Raw genomic sequence first — 10053 nt, forward strand, 5'->3', positions numbered from 1 at the left:
AAAGTTATTTATGCATATATATTAATATCTTATATTATATTTATCTGTTTGTATAAATGATGTATAAAATAATACATGTTAAAATAAAACAATGTCTTTGTATAGGTAAGATGACAAATAATCATAGATATAGCATATTCATAACATATATATATATATATATGTATATCCACTCAATAAGTATGTATGCTATATAATTATTAACAATGCCAATAATAACGTGTCTATATCAAAACAATTATTTAATGGTTTTGTGTATAATTGTTATCAATAAGAAAAATAATTAACGACAAAGTTAATTATAGAGAGTGTGTTGGTAAATAAGACATAGATATATAATAGCGAATTATGCTATAGGTTATAAGTATGCATGAAAAATACGGTTATATATAGTAAATAAACATGTAATATGAAAATAGTAGAACAATAGATACAATAATACCTGAATATTCTCGGAATAATAAAAATAGGCAGGTATATAGAATAAATTATATGAGTATGATATTATGAATTCATCTTCGTATGTTGCTTATTTCAATTTATTCACCTCATCTCTGTTTAGTTATAACGCTAATTTTACTACATCTGAACAGTCTATGCCTCCTTCTAACTTATCTTGTCTCTATCTAAGCTAAAAGTTTTATCAGTTTAACAACGCAATAAATATCTACATGAACTCTATAAATTTAGTCAAAAATTATTTGTTCAACGCTAATTCACACGGATAAATGCGCCGATACTTATTCCCTATATTTATCATAAAAAATTTTTGCTAATCTATGCAAAAAAAAATTTTCCAGAAACTATTTACAAAAGCACTAGTTTGTACCGATCTATGTCAGATTGATGATGTTCAATCTTTTCAAATTCAGCTATTCCTCAAAGCATTACACATCTAAAAAACTTCGCTTCTTCAATATATTTGACGAATAAATAAATATTCAATTTTACAACAAATCCATAATAAACCTATAAAATTAGAATCTAATTTTATCAAAAATATTGCTTTCGCTTTTTAATTCAAGCACATGGCTTTAAATAGCGATGAAAATTCAAGAAGAGGAATTCGTGGAGTAATTGAAGAGTTTAGTCTTTCAAAAGGACTCTATAGATGGAGAAATCCAAAACATTACTGACTGGATATTCTTATCTGGTATCTGTGAATTTCTAATCGACAAAAAATTTCCTACTAAAGGTACAGAAAAAACTGTTCCAACCAGAGAAGAGCTCGCAGAAGGTTGACGTGTATGTGGAAGATACTATGACAAAGCGGAAATTATCTTCTATCTCTATTGTACAGTTAAACAAAACTTATGCCCTCAAAATGGTCATAAAAACTCATGAATAAAATATAAGACGGTTTATATAGCTCGAGAAAGCATTCTAAAAAAACTCAAGACTATTATCAGATGCCGTAGGCTCTAAATCAGAAGCAGAAAAAGCTTCGGCTCATGTTTTAAATACTAGATGCAACCACATACATCAATGTCGCCTCGCAGCTTTCTTTAGCGTCGAAAGCCAGTCTCTTTGCAGGTGATGAAACCATAAGCATAGGCAAGTTGTCTGTTGACAGTATTCCTAGTTTTCAAGCAACTAGCAGTGTAATTCCAGAAAACAAAGACAAGGAGATCTAAGTTAAGGTCAGAAGAAAAAGAACAGGTATGCCGTAGAGTTGCTTTTATTCAAGCTAAAGCCTAGAAAACGGAAGGGCACAGGACTTTTTCGCTGCCATATTTTACCTTTTAACAGCAATGTAAACTGTGACTACAATTGTTCTAAACAAAAACAAAGTTATTTTAAAAGTATCTGAAACAAAATTTTTCTAATTTTGAACTTAAACGCGATTGTATTCAAAATTTTGTGATTAACTAAAGTTATTTATAATGAAAACGTATCACTATATATATATAACTGCTATAGACAAGACAATACAAATCCACGGCGGATTTGTATTTTTCGTCAATAAAACATATATTTATTGGTTTATTCAATATTAGAGATATAAAGTCATTTAAACGAAACTTGGATTAAACTTTAACTATGGGATACATAGCCGACTGGATGATGCAGGAGCGCTCATCACCGTCACCTCCCCGTTCACGCAAAATTTTGAAGTAGCCCCTTATACCCCAATAGGGTCCCTATTTAATAAAGTTAGAATAACAGTTTTAACTCGAAAAGGTTAACACAAAAAGACACATACCCAAGAATTTTTGACTAACCAGTATGGTATAGCAACTCCACTAGAATTAACATCTATACCATAGCCAACAATCAAGGCATCGTAACCCCCCTTAGTTACACACTTGGAGTAATCTGGAATGTATATACCACCAGTATATAATTTAAATTTGTGAGGTTGACCAATTTGTAAACGAGCTACAACTGGCCCATAGCGGGACACTGCATCCATTACATTATCTGTAGTGATATCATTGATTATGTTGATTTTGCTAATTTCAACATTAGTGTAATTATGCTTCCTGCAATTCCCATCTACCATCAAATAGTTGTATATATGTGCCGGAGCAATGCCATTTTGTGAGATCCAATTAATAGCATCATAGGCATCTCCGCCAGCGCAGCTAGAACCACCATTGTCTACGCAATCAATAACTTGCTGTTCCGAGAGACTATACAAATCTCCTGTTTTGATAGCCCAAGCACTCTCTATAGCGGCAATAGCGCTGAATGCCCAATTGCTTGTGCAGCTTGAATTAAAAGGTCAATAACTGTCAAAAAAAATCCAATTTTAATAATTAGAAATGCAGATTTAACGTACAATCCTTGATCCTTTATCGGACCAACTACTCCTCTGTCAATCCAATTAGTGTATTCAGGAAGGTTATACAAACCTCTTCTGTGAATTCCCGTGTTTTTCAGTATATCCTGTATGTTATAATTTTTTTGGTTCGGCATATACGTCATTCTAAATTCTTCATCGGTCATATCCGAGAACTTCGTGATACCTAGAGAGTAAGGCACATCCGGGTTCTTATTGTGCTCCTCAATTATTTGTAGATTGTGTTTAAATATTGCTAATCTTCGATTATATTCTTCCTCGTTTTTGTACGACTTCGAATGCTTTGATATAAAGTTAAAAAACTCGTGGTGATATCGCACATCTCGGTTGTGAGGTCCTCGGTTTATCAGCCCGTGCAACCCTTTTAGTAAAGAAACAATGTGAGCGTGCTCTGACTCAAACCCTAACTTTTTTGTACAAAAGCTAGGCGGTTGAGGCATAGAGAAGCTACCCGATCGAAAGGAAGAATATGTTAGCTTAACAGGATAAAAATATGGATTACTGTGAGGATATCCCGAAGTGGCTTGAAGAAGAACTGGGGAATTATCGCTTGCTCTAGATACGAATATCATATTATTATCAAGTTCATTATAGATAATGCTAGAATCCTGTATTTACATATAAAAATCCGTTAGCATAGCACGATTGAAGTAACAGAAAAAGTACAAAAGTAAAAACATACCGATTTCCAATAATCAAGACCATCTTTTTCCATAAGATAAATCCAATTGTATTCCGCAGAGGGTAAATAATCAGCGATAAACTCGCTATTTGCGCCGACAACGCATCTCTTTCATATGCAAAACCAAGTTTTGTATTAGCAAAAAGAATATGATATAATACATTGAAGAATTTATTTGCCGTACACGTTTACCTAGTTTGGGATATATGAAGAAATCATTTTGACTCATGCTGTAATGCTCATTTAATCCATCGTAAATTGAATAATGAACATCGGTTTCACCATGATTTTTCACATGCGTTACATTAATCGGTATTGATATATTCCCATCGAGTATTTCAAAAGTCACTTTATAAAATAACTAATAGAAAACGCTGTTAGAATAAAGGTTATCAAGTGGGTTGAAAACTAAAGGTGCTTACATCACCAGACCAAGTGGGAAAGGGCTTCGCATTTGCAACCCCGAGGGCCCCTAAATTTAGGCAAATAACGAGTATTAAAATAGCACTCAAACTTCTAGGTATCATGTCTTCGATATGGACCTATTAAAGATTTCGGTTAAGTAGAAACTGATAATCAAAACCATTTATTAATTGCAAAAATATATAAAAATAATATTACCGTCTTAGTTACCGTCTTAATTTTAGAATTTATCTCAATACGTGCATTGTATCCATATAAAACATGCAAATGGGTGTATTCGCTTTTTTAGATCGCCACATATCAAGGTCTTTATTTAATTTATTATACGCTTTTTATCACAGAACGTTAAACCAATATATGTTTATTTACAATACCGAGCTTGTTTGAAAAACGTGAACGTCCAATGCTTTATATCGATAAAAAAATAAAATGCGAATAATAGCCAATGGATTTTATACAAACGACGGTGCTCAGGTCTATTGTGGCTAGGACAAAACATAATCGTTAATTATACAACAAAAATTGATATGAAATGATGTGTTTGACTGCTCAATTCAATAGAGAATAACTATGCATCTGTGCGCGTATATTTTGAATATATCTTTGGCATTTTGTTATGTTCATATAACGCGACATATCAGCTGTTTCCTTACCAAAAAATTTTTAGGCTATGTTAATATTTTTATTGTCGTTTTTATATATCATGCTATTCTTGGCTTACAATATCAGTCCATGTATTATGATAATCCACCTTAAATATAGGTAATATTTTAGTTTATTATATATTTCCCTATTAGTATCTAAATCATTCAGTTTGTAATGGACAGAATAGTATAATTATTTATGCATCCACGTCTATCTTCTATTATTTGTTTGCATTTCCCTAGGCCATTATTTTATTAAGCTGTTTTCCTTTAAGCTCTGTAATTTTACACATATTTGTTGTAAATAATCTGGGACTTTTCTTAGTGTTTATTAGTCCTTATTTCCAGATATATATTTTTTCTCCCCCTTTTTTTTCTTTTCTTCTGATTTCCATCTTCTGCCTAACCTGTAACATTCTCCTTGTTATTCATTTTTTTTTTCACCTTCTCTATTCCAAACCTTTTCATCTCTGATCTCTCCCTCCTCCTAATCCTATTTCTAGTTCCTACACTTACAACTATATACATCATTATCATTGTTGATGTTATTTATGTCTCTCATTTCTTATAGGTGCATATCTGTTTACACACAATATTATACATCATGGTCTATTTTATCAAGCATCCCTCAATATTACTACTATTACATATAATTATGCATTGTCCCAGTATTATGTGTTATTTATATATTGTTTGTTCATATTGTCTCTTGTAAATTTTATCTGCTAGTTTACATATAACATATCTTCATGTATTTTATCCCAATATCTCTGTTTTTATATTGCCACACATTAACGCTTTGTTCAACTATATCCTCTCTAAAGTTATATCCACCTAAACTATATAATATTTGTTATAACCTTACCATTATATACCCTATTGTTACATATGCCATTTTCAAGCTTTCCTTTAGGCTTAATCTATTTATTCCAGTCGAATTTATCTCTATATACACCTGTATTACATCATATTACAAATAGAACGATCAGTTGAAATGGTTAATCGTTTGATTAGAATTAGATATCATAGTGGTATAGAAGGCTGTGTTAAGAATATAATGAACCCTACTATGGTGGCAGAGATGAAGACTTAGCTAGAGTGTTAGGTAACCCTATAATCATAACAAAATTAAGACTTATATCTAGAACTGCATTGAACAAGCAATTCTAACGCATCAACTAGACAAGATATACTACAATAAATCCATTATTTAAAAATCTATATGATCCTATTAAATGTCTATGTCTAAATTCTGCAGACAAGTACGGCAAAGGAACATGTACGCCAAATTTATCCATTCAATACTTTATAAAGCTCGTGTAAAAATAACAATTCTTGAACGGCTTATGTGGATGAAGGGCTGATAAAATTACTAAAAAAAGGCTAAGTGGACTGAAAATAAAATGCAACAAAATCATAAAAGCTACAGTGTATATAAAAAAACGCAACTACCAAAAAAGAGGAGCTATCTGTTTATGCAGATTTTTGGCATCACGTTTAAAAAAACGTCAGCGTTTAGCAAACGATAAAATATGGAAGAAATTTATACAGACTCTGCAAGAGCAGGTAACAGCACAACTATTCGATTTGTTGTTATGGTTAAAAATAACAGATACAAGTGTCACAGGAAGAAAGCAAACTACAGCTCAACTCATAGAAAATTTACAAACAGAGAAAAACGCGAACAAACATACAAATTTCGTAGCTTGTATTTAGAAGACGAACAAAAAACATGGAATTTGATTCTCTACAGCTATGAAAATATAAAGCCAGTCTGCAATGGAATTGATTTGAAATCATCTACTCTGAATCTCTTACACCAATGAATAATAAATACACTAATATATAGACATTCATCTGGTTCAGATATAGATAAATCGAATAACAAATATAACATCATTAAACAGTTTTAAATACTATTTGTACGATATAATAATAAATATAATAAATAGTGGTATTGCTATACTAATATATCTACTAACATAACAGAAAATATATCTGATAAAATACACAGTTGTATGGAATTTATTTATTTTAATTAAAGCATAGGCTATATATGATGATGTTATGTGTCAAATAGCAATATAAAAAGCTACTATAATAATGGAATTGCAAAAAAACTATGGTATATATGCTAAAAAAAACTATGGTATATATGCTAAAAAAAACTATGGTATATATGCTAAAAAAAACTATGGTATATACACTATATATATAATAAAAAGCTAATACCAATATACAAATAAAAATTATTTGGTATATTATAAAATATAATAAATAGTACAGGACAATGGGTGATAACATAACAGGACAATGGGTGATAACATAACAGGACAATGGGTGATAACATAACAGGACGGCATGATAGTGAGCAATAATAGGATAGTATAATATGGCAGTAACCAATAATAGGATAGGATAGTATCTATTATGATACTGAGCTTCAGACGGTGCCTAACTATGCAAGACGAGGGGCTTCATATACACTACGTAGCGTGTTGATCAGTGTATCATCTTGAAAATGGTACTGCTATCTATTAGAGGAGAAAAGCAAGAGAGTGTGGGATTAGACTTTACTCGTTATAAAATGCACTCAAGCAAGTTGTCAGATACACAGGGCAGTTTATGCAAAGGTGAATTGCAGTGTTCAAGTTTGCAAGACTTCCAGCTCAAAACGAGGCACCGAAAAGAGGCCTGCTAGGTGTACTTGAAGGGAGAATAAAATCTTGCTGTGAAACTAAAGCATGCCCCTCGTGGACGTGTTCAAAAATAAAGAGCGGCTTTCAAAGAGGAAAGAGGACTTTGCAACATGCATACGCATTGTCGACTGAGTTGCCTCCAAAAAAGTAGGAGGCGAGTTTTTAAAGCTCGTGATTAGGACTGGGTTTTTTGCACTTCTCCAGAGGTTGACAGTGACTATCGAAAAAATGTGAGCTTTAATAGGGGTTAATCAGGGCAATGGCCAGAATTCGATATTGGTGTCAAAAAAGCACTCTTATTGTGTCTATGCTTATTTGAGCGTAGGGGGCGAACACGCGCATTAGCAAACATCATAGACAGCGAATAGGGCCGCTGTACATTTGTACGTGTTTTCAGCCTCAGGCGCGGAAGAATGGCGGTTTCGATGTCTGTGAATGTGTATTACGATGGAGGTACATTTATACACGCGCGTTGCAACAATCTAGGAACAACCGTGTGAATATATGAAATATATGCGCGCAGAGAAGCAGATATAAGGCGGTTGTGTACACTGTATTGATAGGCTATTCAAATGAATACAAAGACATGTCTTTGCGTAACATGTATCTGAAATAATGTATACAATTCGCGTTTACGTGTGTATGCGATTGGCATATGTGATGCATACAGCTTTTTGGTGCGTAGGTTTTAGAAAGAAGGATATGCTTTTGATGGCCTTCTATTTTACCGGAGCATTGCATGAGCGATTCATGACAGCAGTACTCTATTACGATGGAGGAGTTTGGTGGCAGATCTCAAGAGGCTAAAGTAGAAGGAAGGAAAGAGCTAACAAGTAACTATACACAATAACGTCAAATTTTTTTCCAATACGGCGGTTTTCGTTATGCATCTTGAATTATTTGTTGCTTCAGGCACACTTCATCTTCTGGGCGATTGATAGGTGGTACAGTGCTAATTTTTCCTGAGCAGCCGCTGATTCGCCTAGTAGTGAGAAGCATTCTAGAGTGGCTGTGTATAGAGCGGTTGTATAAAATAGCAGGCTTAATTTTTGAATAAAGATATGTTAAAAGTTGCGCCGACTCCCGAAGAAGATAGTGAACAAGCCATCCAGCAATGGAAGATCAGGAGATTGATTCAGAGCCTAGAAAGTGCGAGAGGGTATGCTTAGCATTGTGCTTAGATGATGGGTGTAGATCGTCATAGCCTGAGGAGAAAAGCTATATTTACTACAACGAAAGATCGCTAGGCTTGCGGCATTTTACGAAACCTATGCACAGATGTATATTATGGAATAGGGCTATACGTAGATACCTACTGACACCTTCGGCTCTTATTGAGTGCGCATGTTTAGCAATGGGACTTCTATGATATCTTTGATCATCCCCCCCGGCGAACAAGTTTCCAGATACGCTAGACTTTTGGCCGAGGAGTATGGAACGGCTTCAAACATTAAGAGTCGTGTCAACAGGCTGTCAGTGCTGGGTGCCATAACGTCCACACAGCAAAAATTAAAATTGTACACCAAAATTCCGGAAAATGGTTTAGTGATTTACTGTGGAACGGTTCTGACAGAGGACAACAAGGAGAAGTTGGTTAATCTGGACATCGTTCCGCATAAGCCGATTAACACATCCTTGTACCTATGCGACAACAAGTTTCATACAGAAGTACGGTCGGAGACCCATTCGTTCTTTTTTGTGTAGTTGTGTAGAGAGGCTTTGTATTGGCGTTATGTTGTGTGTATGAGTGTCAAATGTTAGGGTAGAAGATGTGTATAGGTGTGTCTAACCAAGGCTTAAGTGTCTGAATGACTTGATGACGTCGGAGGAGAAGTATGGGTTTATCGTGATGGATGGAGGTGGCGCATTGTTCGGATGTCTCTCTGGAAACGCGCGCACGGTGCTGGCTAAGTTTTCTGTAGATTTGCCTAAAAAGCACGGTCGAGGTGGTCAGTCGGCCGTCCGTTTCGCGCGGCTTCGTTTGGAAAAGCGCCACAACTATCTTAGAAAGGTGACAGAGGTAGCTGTGCAGTCATTTATTACGAACGATAAGCCAAACGTGGCGGGGCTCGTATTGGCCGGTCTAGCGGAGTTCAAAAACGAGCTTGTCCAGTCAGACATGTTCGACCAGAGGTTGCAGCGTATCGTTTTGAAGGTTGTCGACGTGTCATATGGGGGTGAGAACGGGTTCAACCAGGCGATTGACTTGTGTCAAGAGGTTCTCCGTGGCGTCAAATATGTTTATGAGAAAAAAATTCTTGGTATTTTTTTTGATCAAATAGCTGAAGATTCTGGGAAATATTGCTTTGGTATTCACCAGACGATGCAAGCGCTGGACGCCGGAGCAGTAGAGACCCTGATCGTATATGAGGATCTGGATCTGTGGAGGCACGAACTGCGAAACTCGATAACTAAAGAAAAGAAGACGTTGTATCTCACGAGTGCTCAGGAAAAGGATGCTGTGTTCACCGAGATGGGAGCGGAGTGGGAGCCGGAGTGCGAAAAGGTGTCCGTAGTGGAGTGGTTTGTTCATAATTACAAAGATTTTGGATGTAAATTACAGATGCTGTCTAACAAGTCGCAGGAAGGGACTCAGTTTGTGAAGGGATTTGGAGGTATTGGAGGCATTCTACGGTACTGTCTCAATTTTGCTGACCTTGAGGAGTACAGCGATGATCCGGATGACTACGATTTTGACTTCTAGAAAGCATTGATGGGGAGCGTTGAAGAAGAATGTAGAAGAGGAAAAAGGGGAGGGTCTCGCGCAAAGGTTTTTGGCAGACACGTTTCTTTTTCTCTGCT

General features: G+C 35.0%; 2 protein-coding genes across 2 annotated transcripts; one reads left to right on the top strand and one right to left on the bottom strand.

Moving 5' to 3' along the window:
* Window positions 1-1877: 1877 nt before the first annotated feature.
* Window positions 1878-4072, bottom strand: LOC126304751 (crustapain-like). Its single transcript, XM_049991930.1, has 6 exons — window positions 3908-4072; window positions 3670-3846; window positions 3486-3593; window positions 2783-3411; window positions 2204-2711; window positions 1878-2141 (listed from the first exon to the last, which is right to left on the bottom strand). The coding sequence occupies exons 1-6, from the start codon at window positions 4010-4012 to the stop codon at window positions 2028-2030; spliced, it is 1641 nt and encodes a 546-aa protein (XP_049847887.1). The 5' UTR covers window positions 4013-4072; the 3' UTR covers window positions 1878-2027.
* Window positions 4073-8167: 4095 nt separating this feature from the next.
* On the top strand, window positions 8168-9955 carry LOC126304759 (eukaryotic peptide chain release factor subunit 1-like). Its single transcript, XM_049991942.1, has 3 exons — window positions 8168-8410; window positions 8604-8919; window positions 9053-9955. The coding sequence occupies exons 1-3, from the start codon at window positions 8313-8315 to the stop codon at window positions 9953-9955; spliced, it is 1317 nt and encodes a 438-aa protein (XP_049847899.1). The 5' UTR covers window positions 8168-8312.
* The last annotated feature ends 98 nt before the right edge of the window (window positions 9956-10053 follow it).

The sequence above is a fragment of the Schistocerca gregaria genome, unplaced genomic scaffold (assembly GCF_023897955.1).
Source record: "Schistocerca gregaria isolate iqSchGreg1 unplaced genomic scaffold, iqSchGreg1.2 ptg000182l, whole genome shotgun sequence".
Classification (NCBI taxonomy): domain Eukaryota; kingdom Metazoa; phylum Arthropoda; class Insecta; order Orthoptera; family Acrididae; genus Schistocerca; species Schistocerca gregaria.

Excerpts from the sequence above, each read along its gene's own strand:
- LOC126304759 (XM_049991942.1), top strand. The coding sequence starts at position 8,313 with ATGTTAAAAGTTGCGCCGACTCCCGAAGAAGATAGTGAACAAGCCATC. Across the intron at positions 8,411-8,603 it reads AGCCTAGAAAGTGCGAGAGG|CAATGGGACTTCTATGATAT; the intron begins GTATGCTTAGCA and ends GCGCATGTTTAG. Across the intron at positions 8,920-9,052 it reads ACAACAAGTTTCATACAGAA|TGTCTGAATGACTTGATGAC; the intron begins GTACGGTCGGAG and ends CCAAGGCTTAAG.
- LOC126304751 (XM_049991930.1), bottom strand. The coding sequence starts at position 4,012 with ATGATACCTAGAAGTTTGAGTGCTATTTTAATACTCGTTATTTGCCTA. Across the intron at positions 3,412-3,485 it reads GTCTTGATTATTGGAAATCG|GATTCTAGCATTATCTATAA; the intron begins GTATGTTTTTAC and ends ATGTAAATACAG. Across the intron at positions 2,142-2,203 it reads GGTTAGTCAAAAATTCTTGG|GGACCCTATTGGGGTATAAG; the intron begins GTATGTGTCTTT and ends TTTATTAAATAG.